We start from the raw sequence: 19,250 nt of genomic DNA on the forward strand, positions 1-19,250 counted from the left end.
TTTAGTAGCTAATTAACTTTCTGTGCTGAAAACCTCCTGTAATTGCACTTCTTTCACCTTTTTTAGCCTGTGTCCTCAAGGGAACTGAAGCTGTCCTACGGCATTTGTTCTGCTCATTTCTGTCTTACAGGCACAAGTTCCTTCCTGACAACAGACTGCCAATCACAGCTGCAGAGGTCACTGGAGACCAAATTAGGAGCACTCTGCTACTGACAAACTTGCTTTGCTTAGCTTGCCGTAAAGGGAAAATAAAAGGTTATGAAAAATAATTGTATCGTTTCATGCTCAACACCAGGAAGCAGATTCAACAGCACTTCCAAAAGTCAATGCATTATTGTTGGTTATTCTTCTTACTGCAAATATCATTAACAACATTTAGAGAAGCAGCTGTTTCTATCTCAGAAGTACTGGAATCTGTCCCTCCCCCCGCACAGGAAAAGCCCTAGAACAGGTTTGTGGTTACCAGTTGTATAAATGTCGGTCACCTAATCGGCACACACTGTAGGGAGAGCAGCGGCTTTTCCATTCATCCTGCTGACTTTGGACTGTAACAGTAGATTCACGATCCTGGACGGGGCTCTGTATTAACATCAGCCCTGTGAACGCAAGCCTGATAAATAACACATTTTAACACATTGAAACGAGGGACTCGACGAAACCCAATTATGCAGCTTTGCCTTTTGATAGGCATAATAGCTTTGTCCTTGAGAAATAAAGATCAAGACAATTTGTTGTGTTTTACGAGGCTATCGCAGTCTGCTTTTACAGCACCCTCACTTTGTCTTTTCAGAACGCACAGAATCAGCTAGCTCAGATGTGCAGGTATAACCTGCAGAGGTTATTTGTGACACCGCTTTATCATCCCAAATCTTCTTGCATAAAAGCCAATCTGTGAGGCTGAGCAATCGGCACTGCGGGATGACCCACCTCTGCAGCGGTGCTGGGGTGCTCCTTTCCTGTCCCAGCGCGACAGAGGGAAACACAGTTGAGCAAGAAGCCTCACTACACTGGAGGCTTTGTTGCCTCCTAATTCATTCCTCGAAGTCCTTGTGGCCTGAAGGGAAGCAGAGCGATTTTAGCCAGCAATAGGGGGCATTATAAAAACAGCCACGCTCACCTCCAAAGGGTCCCCCCAACTGCTGTAAATTAAACTAAAAGGAAATCAAAATAAACTGAGAATTCTTGAGTTAATTATTTTGAATGTAAATGGGAAAGAAAAAAAAAAGTCAGAATTTCGTTGTGAATTAATGTGTGTTTTAATATCTTCTATCCAATCAAAGTCTGGAATGTAATATATATATATACATTCACTTAAAAGACAAGTAATCTTTTTTTTTTAACAGATTAGACTTCCAGACAGGTGTAGACTACTTAGGTAAAACTGAGGCAAGGTTTTACTCTATGGGTTTTTGTTATAGTTAGGTAGCAAGGGCAGAATTAGCAGTTTGATGCTTATGAATTAAATACACATAGCTCCTGAGAAGCCAAACACAACAAATCATTTAGAGTCAAGCATATGCTGTTCAATGATGCAAATTTTACCCTCATTTTAAGGAAGAAAAATATTTCAAAAGCTGAATGGCAGATTTTTACAATCCATACAGAGAAGGGGCACCTCATGCCTAGGCTTTAGCTCATTAATAAATCAATCGAAATGAAACACTTAAAAAAAAATTCCTTAGATGGAAAAAGTGATTTCTCAGCAAAGCCCAAAAAAGAATGTTTGCTTTTCAGCCTATTCCAGACTAGAAAAGGGGACCTTTCTTAGCAGTGTTTATTTTATTTTTAAAATCAATGGATTATTTTGCTTTTTTCTTTCAGTTCTATCCATGCAAAAATAAAATTCTACACTAATTATGCTAATTACAATCAAGCCTTCAGAACCCTGGTCCCTTGAAAGCCCTGAAGATTACCTTTGTTCTTATATTCTTGGCTCCAAGCAATGAATTGGGAATTTCAGGGGGACTTTTTACTGACTGACAAAGTTAACCAACTCCCTGGACTCTACGCTGCTGCTGACCCAGTATTAGCACAGCCAACACCACCCAGAGAGAATTTCACTGTTTCCACAATACAATGAGGATTTCCCAAGGGGAGAGCTTTCTTCAAGTAGCAGAAAAGGGAGAGGAAAAAGGAGAGCTGACTAAAAGCATGTTTCAGAGTTATTGTAAATGCTTAATGCTGTTATAATTGCAAGGACTGAGCCAAGAAGACAGAGACTATGCAGATTTATTTGCATATACTGCTGTTGTACTTTTAGAGGGGACATGCTCTTTTATTTTGATCCAGTTAAAGCAATTCTTCTCTTACAAAGCTATGGATACCTGCCAGCATAATTTATCTCCAGTCTCAATTAGGGTTTCTGGGTGTTACGATAACATAAATAAGTAACAGAAATAATGCAAGAATATCCTGGGAAAAGGCACTTTACCGCAATGCCTCCTAGAGAAAACGGTCACTGTTGTCTTTTGCTCTGCTTCCGCCTATCAAATCTAACTATTCTTGCAGTTAAACCACAGTCTTGCTGGATCTAAAATCCATGTGCACTAATGCCTATTTGGGAAGAGGAAAACTCAGGCTTCCTTAGAAATTCCTTTTCTTCCTCCTCCCCCCCTCTCCCCGGGACAAACCCACTGTGTAAAGTAATTTTCTACAAATATTTTTGTTTCATTATAACTATGGAAAACAGGGATTCTATTATAGTGTTACCATCCCTTAGCTTGAATGTACTTATGCTATTAAAAAAGATACAAGTTTGCACTTACATCATCTATTGAAACGTTTTCTAAATCAGTTTTACTGAAGTTGTACAGGAGCTGTGGGGAGATGCATTCTAAGTTTAATCAACTAAAAGAGTAAATTATTAAACACATCGCTAATATACTTAGTATAAAGTAGTTCTTAGCAATGGACTTTATTATTAGATTGGCATCAAAAAGAAAGGAAAAAAAAAAAAAAAAAAAAACAAAAAACAAAAAACCCCAAACCTCATCTCTCTCTGAATTCTCGCTCAATCCGTTCAGACACCCCTCAGGAATCCAACAACTCTTTTGATCCTGGGAAAAGGTTATTTTGCCTAGAAGCCTGGCACTGAGCAGGAACAGAAAAGCTTCCTAATTTATTCTCACTTCTAGAATACGCCAAACATGCGGAGAAAGCGCTTGGAACATGGAGACTATGGGTGGCCTTTAGAAGACAGACGTTACGAATTAACATTTCAGATGCACTACGGAGAGAATAATTAGCGACCAAACAGGGGGAAACCCATTGTCCGCACAGCGCTCCTCGGCCTAATTGGCAGTTTCTCCGCCGGGCCGGCGAGCGGGCACGGAGCACCCGGGGGCGGCGCGGGGCGCCCGGCCGCGGAGCGCGGCGCGGAGCCCGGGGCGCCGGCCGCGGCGCTGAGCGGCGCCCGCCCCCTGGCGGCCGCGGAGCGAGCGGCGGCACCCGCGCGGAGCGAGCCGCAGCCCCGCGCGCAGCGGAGCAGCCGCGACCCCGCGCGCAGCGGAGCGGAGCGAGCCGCAGCCCCGCGCGCAGCGGAGCAGCCGGGACTCCGCGCCGGGACCCTGCGCGGAGCGGAGCGAGCCGGGACTCCGCGCCGGGACCCTGCGCGGAGCGGAGCGAGCCGGGACTCCGCGCCGGGACCCTGCGCGGAGCGGAGCGAGCCGGGACTCCGCGCCGGGACCCTGCGCGGAGCGGAGCGAGCCGCAGCCCCGCGCGGAGCGGAGCAGCCAGGACCCCGCGCGGAGCGGAGCGGAGCGGAGCGAGGCGCAGCCCCGCGCGGCGCCCGGGAGGCCCCCCGGCCGCACTGGCTCCCCCCGCACCCCGCTCTAGCTGAAGCGCGTCTGCGGCGCTTTAGCAGCGGGGGTTAACGCAGCTTTAACGCAAAACAGCGCAACTCTCGGCACCGCCCGGAACCTTTGGGAGGCGATTCTAAACACACAGCTCCCTGCCGCTCCCGAATTTCTGTTCCTCCGTTGCTCCCCTTTTGCTTCACTAGCAAAGCTGTTTGCCTGGTTATGGGATCTCTTTCTTAGGAGTCATCTGCTCTCATCGAATATTCCTCAGTTAAAATCCTAAATAAATAGCTTCACCATCCCTCAAGCTGTAATTCCTGATCTCACGTTAGCTGTCACTATTTTATTCCACAGAAATCTGGCAGCAAACCAAAAGAGGAAAAAAACAAACCTGCTATAATTAATGTTCTTGCTGTTCAAATATTTATGTAAAGCAAGATAGATCCTTATGTCTCTGCAGTCTCTTGGATCTGTCCAACCTTCTCAGTTTTGCTGCCTGTAACAACTTCAATTGATTAACAACCTCAATTGATTACACAGCATGCTAACAGCAACAGCTAAGACATGTTCCTCTTCCCAGTACCTGGCTCAGTACAGACCACCTGAAAGTAGCTCCTTATATGAAGCTTACAACCTACCCCTATAAATCAAAGAGAAGGAAAAAAGTCCCACCTTTTAAACAGAGAAAGTGGGGATGCTTTTGATAGGCATTACTTTGGGTAAAAATAGAATTAGGTGCTTCATTATTTTACATCACAGATTACACTAATTCAGGCAAGATCCTGAGAAATTAAGTCTGACCCAGAGAACACGGCACTGTCTGCACTCAGCCCCAACGCTGGAACGATGGACACAGTGAGAGCATGACACAACATGCTGCAAGAAGTTACAGGAGGGTTTGAATCCAATGACCAATTCCCCTGGTTCTAGGAATATAATCACTTCTGTTACAACAGCGATGAATTCCCAACCTCTTGATGATTCCAGAGCTCCTGCTAGTTCACACTAATTTCAGCTCATTTCCCCGGTAATTTTGCCTCCTGTTTATTCTGCAGAGGTCTGAACAGCAATAAGCCTTCCAGGTGAGCTGCCAAAACAACATGATGCAACACTGTGCACTTTGTTGCCACTCGCTCCTGCAGCTGCTGCCACCCTCCGTAACTGCACCTCCGCTCCCTCATGAGAAGGTAATTTATTGATTAGCTCCCTAGGAAGAGGCTTAACAACAGGATGTCCAACAAATCTGTAAAAATTGCATCAAGCAAGACTCCAGACTTTCTTCTTGTGCTGTGTGCTTTACCTAGGCTGTCTAGAATAGCTGTTACATGAATTCACGTCGGTTAAGGAGCGTGAGAACTGTACTATAGTTTAGCTCTCTCATTATAAAAATGCTTCATTACTTTTATTATTGGCTGCTAAAATTATCACCTTCTTATGAAATACATTTGCTTCAGGGGCAGATCTACTGATATCAGTGGCCACATTAATCACACTGCTATTTATTTTTGCTTGCCCTTTAAAGCACGTGTCGTGGGAACACGAGCTGGAGTATATTCCAGCATATGCATCATCTGTGGGATTGCTCACAGAGCTCCGACCACAGGCCAGATGTTGCCCTGAGCTCCACTTGTACAACTCCACCACAGCGGCGTCTCAGTCCAAACGGTGACTGTATCAGCCAACATCCCAACCGCCAGCCAGTGGAGGAGCGGACGCCAGCATTTGTCCTCTTCAGCATTTTTGTATGGTGCTAGTCAGGTAGCAGCAACTGCAGTTTATTAGTAAAGTGAAAAGCCTTCGGCAGCTCCACTATCTATTGTCAGGAAAAACTCCTGTTAACCAGAGATCACTGTAGCAGGGCAGAAAAAATAAAACCCTACTTAAAAAGCATTAAGTGCTTCAGCAACCCATTGGTATAGATCTGATGCCTTCGTCAGTTAAAATAACTTCAGAAGCACTGGTTGAAAGACATTATATAGATGTCAAATGCTATTGGATCTCCAGCATGTAGCAAAATGCTATTAGTTTCACTTTACTGATGGGAAAAATGAGAACAGAGTAATTTAGCAAGGCCACAACATGCCAAAGCTGGGTAGAATACAGTTGTGCTGAATTAGTGCTCTTCAACCCACAAGGCAAACATTTCCTGACAGACAACCCAGCAAAAACAACAGCGAAAAAGGGGGAAAAAAATAAGAGAATGAAACAATTTTATTTGCAGTACCACCACTTCCCAAAAGAAATGCAGTCAGTGATAAAACTGCTATTAATATCGGTATTTCCCATGCTAGCTGCCTCCCTATAGGGCTCAGAACAAGGAACCATGGTAGTATGAGCAGCCAGGGGCCCTCAAAGTTAACGAGCACAAAAACCAAAAGGGCAAAGTCACCTTTCCACAAGAGAAGAACGTACTATACACAAGTGCCAGGCTCAACTAGAAAAGAGAGCCAAGAATGTGTACACTGGTGATCTGACACTCCCCCTGCTCTTAGCCTTAGCAATTGTGTAAGTGCGAAGAAAGCATCAGTCGCTGCATGGGATCCCTGGCAGCCTTTCAAACTGAGCAGCAAAGGGAGGGGAAAAATTAACAATGGATACGTTTTCATTTCCGTCTGTTCTAAAAGGCTAGTTGTTGGTTTAAACGACTCGTTGTGCAACTCAGATGCTTCCAAGCCTATCTCCCTTCTCCCTCCCTGGCCTTATTCTGCACATACCAGGATTTTTTTTTTTTTTTTTTTTTTTGGGGGGGGGGTTGCCTTCTATTCCACAGGCTACCTTCTCAAAGGGATGCTCCAAGAGTACATGACTTGTAACTCTTACTCACACGGATACTTTGGTATGCAACTTGCTGAACCATATACATTGGCCATCCTGATCTCATCTGATCCAAGTCTGATTCCTAATTCTTCCCTCTTAATTCCTCCACAATGTCATATTTTTCCATTTCTGACAATATCTAACTGCAGGGAAAGAAGGATGACTGCATTGAAACACCTATGAAATGCATTGCTTCAGCTTTTGAAAGAATCACGGGGAAAGGCAGAGTTCTCTTCTAACAGCTCTCCGATGCTGAGGGAAATAACCAGAAACATTCGCTCCTCTTTGGAGGGAGGAGGTGACCGGGGGGTAGGGAGGGAAGAGAGCTGTAACAATCTGCCAGCAGTGCAAACTTTGTTCACACTCCAATTCTGGCTCAGATGGGAAGCAGCCAGCAAAACAAAACAAAACCAAACCCTTAAGAAACATGGAAGCTGTTTTCATGCTAGCAGTGACTTTAAAACAGCATCGACTCCCCCCCCCCCCCCAAAAAAATGAGGTGAATGCAGGAAATAAGAGAATGCTTTCTGACCAAACTTTTGCAAATTATCCTGTGAAAACTCTCTCAAAGAGTTTGTAAGGAACATGCAGTTCCTGCAGATATCAAGGTTCTGTAAAGAAGAACAAATTGGCATAAAAAATGGACACACTGGACAAAAGCCTTTCAAGTCTGAAGTCCCAAACAATGAAAGGTCTGTTTGACTAATCTGCTGCAAATTATGAGTGCTGCATGTACTACTGTAAGAGGCTTCCAGTCTGGTGCCGGAGGAGTTTAACAAACAGAAAAAAAGAAAGAAAAAACTCCACCATGACCATCAGCAGCGTATGTAAACGCGAGCCGCTGCAAGACTGGAATCGGTGCGACGGAGCCGGGTCTGCGGGGAGCCGGCAGAGGGCTCGCCCGAGCCGCGCTGAGAAACGCAACACGGAAACGCGCCAGCAATTCATAGGCAAGGTACGAACGACGCAGCACACGGCGTTTTCTTCCTTACTTGACACTACTAACAGTTCAGAGCACAAGCGTTGCAAAGCACACGGATTCCTGCCCATTCGCTAAGCCCCCGGTTGCTCTGCAGGCACAGGTCTTCGCTAGCTCCCCTCCTTGCAGAGCATCTCTAAAGCAGGCACGCCGTCAGGTGCAAAGCTCTCTAACGCGACTGCAGCCCTTGGAAAACACGAGCGTATGGCCTTGTGGCTGAGGCCCAGGACTAGGATTTCTGCAAGATGAGTTCAATCTCCTGCTCTTAGTGGAGTTCAGAAATTATTTTGAACATGCTCTTCACTACTCCTGTTTCTAGCCACTGAAGCAAAGACAAAGAACTGTTATTTGCATGTGTAGATTAATCAGGCCACAGATGAGGCTACAGCTTCCCCCAACGCTGAAAGAGAGCAATATTTTTCCTTTAAAAAACTTATTCTAGAATAGACCAGGAATGTTCCTTTATATATATATATATGTATATATACACACACAAAGAACAATTATTCTTTATACTGTAGGTCAACTTTGATCAAAGATGCACTGTGACAGCCCTGCAGTATACTTCTTTGCAACAGTTACATGACTAAAAACAGAGATATCATCACGAATAAAAATAAACACAAGTTTCTCGTAGTTTATTCAGAACGTTATCCTGATTGGTGACCATTTGTTAAAACTCAGACTGCAGATTTACTTAAAAAAATAACTATTGGCAGAGTGACAAAGACAGGTCAAACACACTCAGACTGCCAGTACTGCAGCTTAAAAAGACTTTTTTTTTTTTTAACATATCTTAAAGCAAAGTCTTTGGTGGTAGTAGGTTTTTTGTTCTTCTGTTTAAGTCAAGGCTAAGGTATTTCTAAAATAGACATGGTCTTCTCTGAAAGCTGAAAGCATGTGCAACTAAAGGTTCAACCCCAAAACAGTAGCCTAACATTAGAACATAATCTGAATGGGAAAAAATTAGAAATCAATGGAAGTGAAATCTCAATCTGTTTCACTGATAGAGATAACCAATATCCAAGAATGGAAGAACAAAATAAAGTCTGTTAATAGAACTGGTATTTAATCATTCAAAGGCTTTTCTGCACATTTTTTTCAACATATCTTTAATGACATTTATGTAGTTTCAGAAGTCTTCCACATTTGTATCGGTTGTCAAAAAGAGTGTCAGACATCATATTCGGAGAGCTAGTAGAAACACTTTCAAACTATGTTGTCTAATGCAATCTGGAAAACCAAGTCTCCGTTTTGAGCGCTTTGCAATGCAATTCTCTAGCCAGAGGAGGGAGCTGCAGCCGGCTGGGACACGCTGTGCCAGCTCCTCCAAAGCTCTGCCGAAACCGCTTCCCACTGAGCCGCTGCAATGCTCCATCCCAGAAAATGCTGGAGGCTTGCAGTTAATTATAAGCTTATTGCTAGGACATGCATCAAGTGCAGAGTAGATACAAATTTCTCAGATCACTGCACTTCTTAAATGTTTTATAATATCCAGAAAGAGTTGAATCTATTACAATACTTCCTTTATAAACCTTGTCCTTATTGCCATTTTCTGGGTTTGAAGTTAGCCCATAAAATAAAGCAACAACGTATCTTCAAATGTCACATCTTAACGTGGTCTGTATGTTTTTGACATACACGCACACAGAATTTGTTTTTCCTAATTTCAGGCATAGTTTCAAAGTTCAGCAATATTCTTAAAATCAGCCCCATGGTGCTTCAAGAACACAGCACACATCCCCTCCCAAGACAGCAATGAGTGATATACTGCAGATGAGTGATAGACCGCAGACCAGAAAGCCATAAACATTGCTTATTAATATAGCAAGTGATACAAGTATATTACTATTCATTATTCCTCTGCCAAGGTGCCCTCTTTCCCCAACATGGAATCTACTGCAGGTGCCATGCTGACATTTAGATATACCCGTGTTGACTAAAATATCCAGGTTAGACATCTTAGAATTAACGTTTTTATATCTAAGTGGGACCACATGTAAACATCACCAAAAGGAGCTCGTACACACGGACTCCAGACCAGAGTGCTTTATAGAGATACCCAAAGCTCAACAGCAGAGCTGGTATGAGAAGGCAGAACCTTAATGCAGCTCTCCACAAGAAGCAAGTAATACATCTCCTCTGCAGAATCAATCAGACCAACAAAGCACGTTTCTCGTTTAGAAACGCTGCTCTTCCAGGGCTCAAGACAGTTTATCTGACAGACACGTACATACACAGCCCTGAACAATGGACAGCATAAGGGTTTGCAAGCAAAAGCAGGACTAGCCAACAACCAATTTCCTTACAGGTATTACAGTAGAGAAGGAATCAAAATAAACCCAAAGCAAAACAGGAGATTTAACTCTACACCGCTGTCAAACTTCTGAAGTTCTTCAGAGTCTCCAGGCTCAGCAACCTGCACCCCAGCCGTTCACCCAGAAACTGGTAGAAAGGACAAACTCACCTGCTTTCGTTATCCAGAAACACAGAACTACTGCTTTTCCCGAGGGCTTCACTAATGGGAGAGAGGCAGAAGGGGGAGGAGAAGGCATCAGAATCAGAGTCAAAAGTACTGTCCCTGCTCACATCATCAGCAGACAGCTCCAAGGAGCCGTCGTCCTCCCCCTGCTCCGGCCTGCAGTCCAGACCTTCCTCCAGCCCCTCCACCGACAGCTCCGACCTGTTCTGCTCATCCTGAGAACTGATTGTCGATAAGATTCCTGAGTCACTGTGGGCAGGCTGGGGGGAATGGTGGGTACTGTCTGCTGCCGGGCAACACTGGGAGAGCTTCTCCCCTTCCGAAGAAGGGGAGCTGACATAAGCCAAGTCTTTCACAAGCTGTGACACAGCCAAGATGTCTTCTTCCTTCAGGATCACTGCTCCTTTCTGCTCCGTGGGGGAAGTCTGCCGGACAGTGCTGAAACCCTGAGTGTGCCGGCCCCGTTTGCGGGGAGCTTTCCGGACAGGGGAGCTCTCAGGAGTAATATAGCGCAGGGCTTCTTCATCCTGCCTCTGAATGCGTGAGTTTGGGACCCAGGCAAGGATAAGTGTGGTACCAAGTAGCTCATCTTTCTCCATGTACAAGCACAAATAGCCTTCAAGAAAGCAAAGGATCAACCAGTTACGACACAGCTTTATTCGTAGGAAACTCTACTAGCCAGAAATTTGCCTTTCCCTATCTCCCTCCCCCCCCCCTTTACTACTATTACCCATGGGAAAACAAACCTTTTATTTCTCTACTGGTAAATAAAGTCTTTACCAGTGGAGAAATCTGTCAAATAAATTGTGGTGTTCTCAATATTACTCGGTATTTACAAATAATTTCAGGTCTGCATGTTTTTTGAATAGACTAAATTCCCTCTGTCCTAAGCGGATACAGAAATCACACACAATTATTTCAACTTCCTGGATGGATTACTAATCAAGAATAAATTACGAAATACACTGCCACATGAAAAACTTTCACTGTTAGTTAAACAATTTCAAGTGCCAGCTAAACATTTGTTTCTCAAGAATATTTACTTTAACATAGCTAAAGGGCTAGAATTCTCACAGAAAGCCAAGGAAAAAAGAGTCACACACACAAAAAACGGAAGTGTGGATCAATGTTCATAGAATAATTAATTTTGTGAAGATAAGCCAGTGGCCACTACTCTCTCTGATGAGGACATGAAAGAATATAGTAGCAAATGAGAATAAAAGGACAGGGCAGCATTTATCTTCATTTACTCCAGTGCATGCAGCCACAATCAAGTTTCCTTTGTTTTCCCTTTATCAATGGTTGTTGAGGCCACTCTAGCAATGACAGTTACATGATCTCACTTGGCTTCTCTGAAGAAAACACGTATTTGAAAAAGCAGTAGAAGTTAGTATCCTCAAATGACAACTTTATTCATCTTCTACCAATAAAAAAAGGATTCATTAAAACATGTAAATCTTTCCTAGGCCAGAAGAAAAAGGAGGCATATCATCAATTTTCCTGTTAAAAGGAGAGCTGATAGACGAGCTTGTGGATGGCTCTCCTCCGTTCCTCATAAGTCTGCCTTGCCCTGTCCCTCACTGGCACCTCTTCATTCTTTAGAGCCCAAGATGCAAAAATATATACATACATATACATACATATATATATGTATATATGTTGTTTGTATATAACAAACAAATATTGTATATATACAAATATTGTATATAAACAAACTCCAAGAAACACAAAAAACCGTGAGTGAGCAGTGTCTGCAACAGCCTATCACCTGGGTGATGCTCCCCAATGCCTTGCAGCTGCTCAGGAGGATGGACACAGACATTGTTCTTAGAGTAGATAATTTCCCCATCAAGCACAGAAGATGAACCGCTGCTACCACCAGGATTTAAGGTCAAGAAGTCAGAGGCTTTTGAAGAGGCACGTCGGAGGAGTCGCCCCAGAGACATTGCCAAGGAAATGTTTCCATTATCTGTCAACTTTAATCAGGAGCCAAATTCAGAAGATCTGCCAAGAAGGAGGTATGAATTGTGTTAGAACAAATATAATGACTGTAAAGAACATGCATGCCACTAGCTAGGAAGGAAGAGTCTCCCATCAACTGCAACATCAGTTCTACAACTCTAGCAACAACTGACAAATGCTCTGGTTATGCATCATCACCAACCACATGATGTTGATCACAGAAGAAAAAGACATGCCAAATAATACACCAGACAGAGTATATCTCCACAAATCTCAGTGAACAGTAGTGTTAGCAGCCAAGGGAGTCACCTAAGCCTGGCTGCACTACTGAAATTTCACTACTGTTAGCAACAACGTAGAATTGAGCAGGAAGAGTGTGTACCAAGTGCTAGAGAACAAGAAGTAAGTCTTTATCCTACAGTCTTTTTCTGTGCAATGAGGAAACAAAAGAGAGAAAAAACCCTACATTTTAATAATTACCATAGGGGAGAAACAGGAAAGTAATGTTTGTCACTCAAATTTGCCCAATAAGCAAATACTCAGAGATGCAAAGCTGCCCAGTGCATCACCGTCCTGGGGATGCCAAGAAAAGTCAGAGCAGATCCTGGAGGATTTCCTCAGTTATAGCACAGAACTACTACTGGAAGGCCACAATAGCAAATGAGGAGCTGCTGCGTCATCCAAAGTATAGCAACCACTGATCTCCAAGAAAACATAAATTAAAACTTTTTCATTTTGCACTTACAATTTCAGCACAAACTTAGTGGGTTTTTGTTTGTTTGGGGGGGGTGTTGTTTTGTGAGAAGAGGTGGTCAAATAGGGCTTTTTCAGAGACAAGCAGCAAGAGAGCCACGTTCAATAGAAGGAGCCAATCTAGTAACAGACTGTACATGCCAACTCAAGGCAAATATTCAATATCAATAGCTAATTTTAGCTAACTGGAATATGATCCCCAACTAACCACCAAATAAGCCTTATACTTAAGTGAGAAGTGTTCTTCAGCAGGACTGTTGAGGAGAAATTCTACAGTGAATCCAGAAGGGTTGCTTAAGCTACAAACTATTTAGTAGACAGATCAGGAAGAACACTTGATATGTTGAAACAGCAGGTGGGTCATGCACAGAGCAAAACAGTTTGTGTATGCACAGCTCAAAATAATTCAAGGCACAGCAGGCTCTACCTGGTGCTACTTCTCCTAGCTAGGAGACTTCTGATTCTGTTCTGCCAGAAGTACATGAGGTCAGAAAACATCTACTTTTGTTTCTTTTTATTTACTCAGCCTTACTTGCTAGTGAACAGGCCAGTCTGACCTAGCATGCAGCACGTATTCCCATGGTACCAGGTCTTGGTACAGCAGTTGGAGAAATCAGTTCAGCATACTACTCACAACAACTGTCTCACACCATGGTCTGCAGAGCACGTAATAGGGCTATCCGGGGCAGCGGGAACAAGTAAGTAGGCCTTGACTTATACTGTCAGAGGTACTACATGCAGGAAATATTTAAGGGCTTAAAACACACAAAAACAGATACTGAATAGTTCTGATTTCTGTAAACAGTTTTCTCCAGATAAATGAGGAAATGAGAGAGCAGAGGCGGTATATCAGAAATTAGCAGTTCCCAAATAGCAGACCTGCAGTTGTTGCACCTTCCAACAACTAACAGTGAGGAATGCTCATTCTTTTAGAAGTCTCCAAAGAATACAGTACTGCTACAGGCTCTGGTACGTATCTTGGAGAAAATCACTTGCCTTAACCATTTTTAAAGAGTAAGTCACCTTTCTTCTCATTTCACCCTGCAAGAATAGAGAACAGTGAATGCACTCTGTTGCAATTTCTCCTTCCCATCACCCAGTTACAAAACACAGTTTCAACACACAGCATTGAAGGATCTTGAAGCAGTGATGTGGAGCAACCTGTATGGCATCAGAGGCTCCAAATCTCCAGCATATCTGAAGCAGAGGAGGCTAACCTGTTATCACAACATTTTGTAGGTAGCACAGTCTACTTTGCTGTGCCACATTGCTCTCAAGCCAGCCTGAATGTGCAGACCTTTAATTACATCAGCTATCTCATCAAAACTCTAAATTCACAGAACCCGCATGAGCAAAGAGAAGGTATAAAGCTGATGGCAGCTGTTTGCCAAGGAATGCTTCCTTGGAGGAACATAGGCAAGTTGTTCCTAGTAAGGGCAGCAGATGGACATGCAGGTACAAAAACAAAGTTTGTTTGTTGTCCAACTGCAACTCTCAGGGGCTTTCAGGAATGCAGGAAGAGGTACAGTACTTGTCTGCCAACAGAAGTAACACTTAATTAGTTTTTACCAAGCACAGAAAGAACAAAGCAACAGGTGAAGATAAAAAGCTGCCCCTGAAAACCAAGAATTTAAAGGAAAGAATCATTTTGATCCTACTGAACATCTGTTGCTTCAGCATTGCCTTGATGTGCAGGTGGAATGGGGTGTAATTACACACATGCATGCACAGGTCGGGAAGACAAATCAAGAAAAAGACAGGAGGTCAACAACATGATGTTTTGCCTGTATAGAAATCTATTCTATTATATTTAACTTCCATACTGGAGAGCTACGCCTCAGATAAAGCCAGGGAAGTCAACTAAAGCATGAAAACTGATCATTTCATTTTCAGGTTTCCAGCTTAATGTTAGCCTGGAGTGGCAGTGACTCTGGATTACTATCAAGGGGCTGTTCTGCATTCTCTACAGAATAAATATTTAAACTACCTGAAGAAACCAGAAGAAAAATAGCCAGCTCTGATCCATCAAAACCAGGGCATGTCCAATCAATTTACTTCCAGGTCAGGGTAACAGGTTTTTTTGAAGGGTAGTGGTAAGTAGCACATAGTATAATTTTTGTAAGGTTTTGGATGCTACCTCCTATGACATCTTTTTGAGGAAGTTAGAGGCACACAGTCTAGATGAGACCACTTCAGAGCTGGTGTAAGGCAATAGCTGGGGTGGCTATCAAGGTTCTCCATAAAATAGATTGATATACCAAACTGGGATGAGTAAGGAGGTGTTCCCAGTAATCTCCCCTGGATCTGGTATTATTCACTACTTTAATTAATGACATAAACATGGGTGAGGGGTGACAGGGAATGAAAGTCCATCCATTAATTCATAGATGACATTAAGCAGGGAGAGACAGCAGATGCTATCAACAGAATTTCAAAGCAGTCTTGAAAAATTAGGGAAATGGCCTACGGGGGCAGGAGGGGGGGAGGATGGTATTAATATAGACAAATGCAAAACAAACAGACAACCAAACTGTGAAGATACATTGAAAATGACTAAGTATGCAACAGTCCCTCAATATAGGATATTGGGATTATTTAACATCAAAATCTAAACAGAGATCCACTACCATGGAGGAAACAAACAAGCAAATAAACCAGGATATATAAATATCATCTTTTACTGTTGCTACAGGCTAGGGAATCCCAATATGGCTTTGGTCATAATATTAAAAATAACAGATGCACATCACTGAATAGTTTCAGGGAGTGTGACAAGAACGATTAGAAAGATTAAAAAAAGGAAAACACAGGTGAATTGCTACTGCCAAAAAAGAGGAACAGCTGTGCACATAGGACAGGAGAAGTAGTAAGGCAATTAAACTACAGCAAGGAATATTTAGTTCCACCATTCCAGTAGTAAGGACACTGATGCACCAGAACAGGGCAGCCTGAAGGCGGCATTTCCATCACTGGAGGATTTCAAAGGCAGGCTAGACAAATAGATACCCACAAGGAATCATGTAAGTATTTGGTTCTAGCTATGACCAGGTAATGGAGTGGACATCTGAAGGTCATCTAGTCCAATCTTACAATCCCACAAGTCTCTGAAACACAGCTTGTGATTCTGCCTTTCCTTCCCAAAAGACAGGAATTAATACAACATCAACCAGCAAGTGTCAAAAAACAGATCTCCAGGGGCTGCTCCATTCTGAGCCCTTTTCTGCGTATGAGGCAGTCTCTGCCTGGACGTCCACGGGGCCTGGCTGTGAGCAGAAGCAGATACTACAGCTGCCTGTCTTCTACTGACTTGGAAGGCAGGCAAGGCACTCTGTCCAACTGCTTAGTCAGCAATACATTCATACCATTAAAATGTATTTTTATATTAATTTTCTATTTATCCCTTGATTTTAAGGGATTCTTTCCAGTGTGGCAGGAACAACCCTGCTCTCCAGAAGCTGAAGCACTCAATTAGCTGATAAACCTTTGCTGAGTGCCAATATTTATTAAGCACACACACACATTTTCTTCTCCCACACATCAACTGTCGCCACTAAAAATCTTTGCTGCAGCTACGGAGACTGTTCTCGCAGCCCCTGGCTGCTCTCCCAGCCAATGCCAGCATTTCCCGGCTACACAGTATCTCAGAAACGCACTAGGGAGCCAACTCCTGAAATCACCCCAGCACCCTCTTCACAAGAGCCCCACCAGTTACTGCCAGCAGCATCTCAAATAACACTGGCTGCTCGCCTCGCTTACAAACGCCCTTCCCCTTCTCACAAAGCGATAAACAACAAAACCCTGTTTGGCTTGGCAGATTACACCCTCACCTTGGCAGACGCTGCTGGACCAAATGTTGCTGCCTCCGGTTGCACAAGCTTTCCGCGTTCTCGTAAAGAAGGGAACTGCAGGGTTTCTGCGCGGCCTGACACAGGATCCAGCACATTACGCATGGCTGGTGCCGGGCACACAGTGACACCAGAGTGCTTCAGACACACAAGGCAACGCAGTGTATTTCACAAATAAGTTTAGCCAGCATAGGTGTATGACAGCCTATGATCAGCGGAGGGCTGCATCCTACAAGCCACACTGCTGAGCAGTTGCGTGTCTGGCAACAGATCTTGTGACTTCAAGGGCTAATTTTCTGTGCAAGAATTTAACAGCCTGACAAGTAAAATAAGCCGAACTACAGGGCTCTTGAAGCAGAAAACGAGACCAAGAGCATGTCTGGGCACAAAGGTGATACAAGAGGTGATTTACAAATCAGCACCAAGTTTAAGCATGAAACACTTTAAGAAAGAAAATCCCAACAGTATTTTTTTCCCACCTTAATCAAGGAAACTTGAATTTGATTTTACATATTAAATGAGTACAGAGCCACTGCACAAGAAACATCTCATATATTACAGAAGTTACTGTTTCCTCCTCTCTTTGGAAAAAAACGTATGTTAAGTTCACATTTCTCATAACTAAAGCACACATTACAGTACACTGTAGGCAGTGACCAGAGACAGAGTACAGGAACCCAGGAGTCAGGACTTTCAGTTTCTTCCCAGCCCTTTGGCAGGATTTTCTGTGCAGCTCTCAACTAGTCACTCGCTCTGATCTGTACTTCTCTATGTACACACGAGAGGACTTGTAACAACCTTCCCTTTGAATTTCAATACCTCTACATTTGAAAAAAAGAAAAGCAGCTTTAAAAACTACTAGCTATTAGTTGGAGCTATTCAAGATGACCTAGCCAAAGCAAGGAAAAAAATTTACCATAGAGAGCCATTCTGAAGTCATCCCATTTCGTGGGGAGAATTATGTAGGTCACCAAGAAGTCTTTTCTTTTTGACCTACTGGAGCAGCAATGGCATGCAGAGTACAGAGCAAAAGGAAAAAGTAATAGCAGTCACTAGTGAGGGTTGGAATCCTGACACTCAGACAACTCAAATTCCAGTCACTTCAGTGGATTAGATTTCACTCACATGCATCTCAGGTGAGCAGGAAAAAAAAGGGGGGGGGGACACAACAGACCAAATACCTCAAGTTTGACTCAAAGATAAGGAGAGAAAGGAAATGCTATCATCAGAGCCAGCTGCTGGCTGCTCCCAGCCACACCTGCTCAGACCTAAAAAAAAGCAAACAAAAAGCCTACCACTCCTTCAACACTAAAATTCAAATTGCAACATATGCTTTAGTGATGATAAATTACTACTTGTGACATATGTCCCTCTGTCCCAAGATGAAACATCATTTCAGGTGACTTAACTGTAGTGCTTGTGCAGTAGCTAACTTTTTAATGGCTTTTTATTTAAACTGTCTTCCAGCCACTGCCCTATGTACTAGCAGCTAAAGAGTCTCAGGTGCCTGGCTTGACTGCCATGCTAATGAACTCATTGTAATGGTTTTTCTTAATACTGCGAATGTCAGATCAGATGGTTCCGCCATCCTATGGCGGTTTGAAACAGTCTTGTCTTCATTATACAAGGGAAACAGTCCATGCCCCGTCTTCCTGCCTGTTGGGCAGAGAAAGCAATGCTCTACCCTAACTTGGCTCTCCAGCTTTATGCCAACCACGTAGTGAGACACAGAATCAAACTGGAAGTTTTCAGCAAATCCAGCGCAGGGTCAGAAATGGAGCTTTAACAAACTTCTCTGGTTTTAGCCAGGTTATCACCAGAGTGAGCGGGAGCTGCCCTCAGTTTACGAATTCAGAGGGAGTTCCTAGGAAAGGAGCAGCAAGCTGCACATCCCGAAACTGAGCAGGCCTAGCAACGGCTGGTCCTAACATTCCCATTTTCTCTTAAAAGAGCTTTCATTTTTATTCCTTCCTATTCATACCGGCTACTAAGAACATAATATCGTTGCAAGGGAACCTACCGGTCTGAAAACAGCAGAGAGGGGCAGAAGCCAGGCGGGAGGAAGGAGAGTTTCGCTACCGACCCTCACCAACGCACCACCCCTGCCCTGAAGGGCTCCGAGGCCAAACGCCAAACAGCGGCCGGGGACCCAGCGCTCCCACCCGCGCGGCTCGGCGGATCCGAGGGCGCCCTTCCCGGGGAGGGGAGCGGGGAAGCGGCGCGGGAAGGACGGCAAGACAAAGAGCGGCGTTACGAAGAGAGCAGGCTGGATGGGCAGAGCCCGCAGCCGCCTCGCCGGCGGCCAACGACCGCGCCGCGGGGAGCAGCCGCCCGCCGGGCCCGCACAGCGGGCGGGACACAGCGGCCCGGGGCGAGCGGCCGTGCCCGGCGCGCCCGCAGCCGGCCGCGACGAGCCCCGAGGGCCGCGCCGGGCCGCGCCGGGCCGCGCCGGGCCCCCCCTCCCCCGCGGCGCCGTCCCGCGGCGCCCCGCCGGCATCGCCCCCCCCCGCCGTTGCCAGGCGCCTACCGGGAGCCGCCGCCGCCGCCGCCGCCCCGCTCAGCCCCGCGCGGCGGGGGCGGGGCCAGCCCCGCCCACCACGCCCCGGGGACGGGGG

At 44.6% G+C, this 19,250-nt stretch overlaps 1 protein-coding gene across 3 annotated transcripts in view; it reads right to left on the bottom strand.

Annotated features, from left to right (window-relative positions):
• TBC1D16 (TBC1 domain family member 16) overlaps positions 1 to 19,202 on the bottom strand; it is a 35,078-nt gene extending 15,876 nt beyond the window's left edge. For all 3 annotated transcript variants that reach the window (XM_062591845.1, XM_062591846.1, XM_062591844.1), the window contains exons 1-3: positions 19,163 to 19,202; positions 11,844 to 12,079; positions 10,061 to 10,691 (exon numbers count right to left, since the gene is read on the bottom strand). In XM_062591845.1, coding sequence (XP_062447829.1) covers positions 10,061 to 10,691; positions 11,844 to 12,021 — 809 coding nt within the window. In that variant the 5' untranslated portion in view covers positions 12,022 to 12,079; positions 19,163 to 19,202. The remainder of the gene's footprint in view (positions 1 to 10,060; positions 10,692 to 11,843; positions 12,080 to 19,162) is intronic.
• Between the last annotated feature and the right edge of the window lie 48 nt (positions 19,203 to 19,250).

The sequence above is a fragment of the Rhea pennata genome, chromosome 19 (genome assembly GCF_028389875.1).
Source record: "Rhea pennata isolate bPtePen1 chromosome 19, bPtePen1.pri, whole genome shotgun sequence".
Classification (NCBI taxonomy): domain Eukaryota; kingdom Metazoa; phylum Chordata; class Aves; order Rheiformes; family Rheidae; genus Rhea; species Rhea pennata.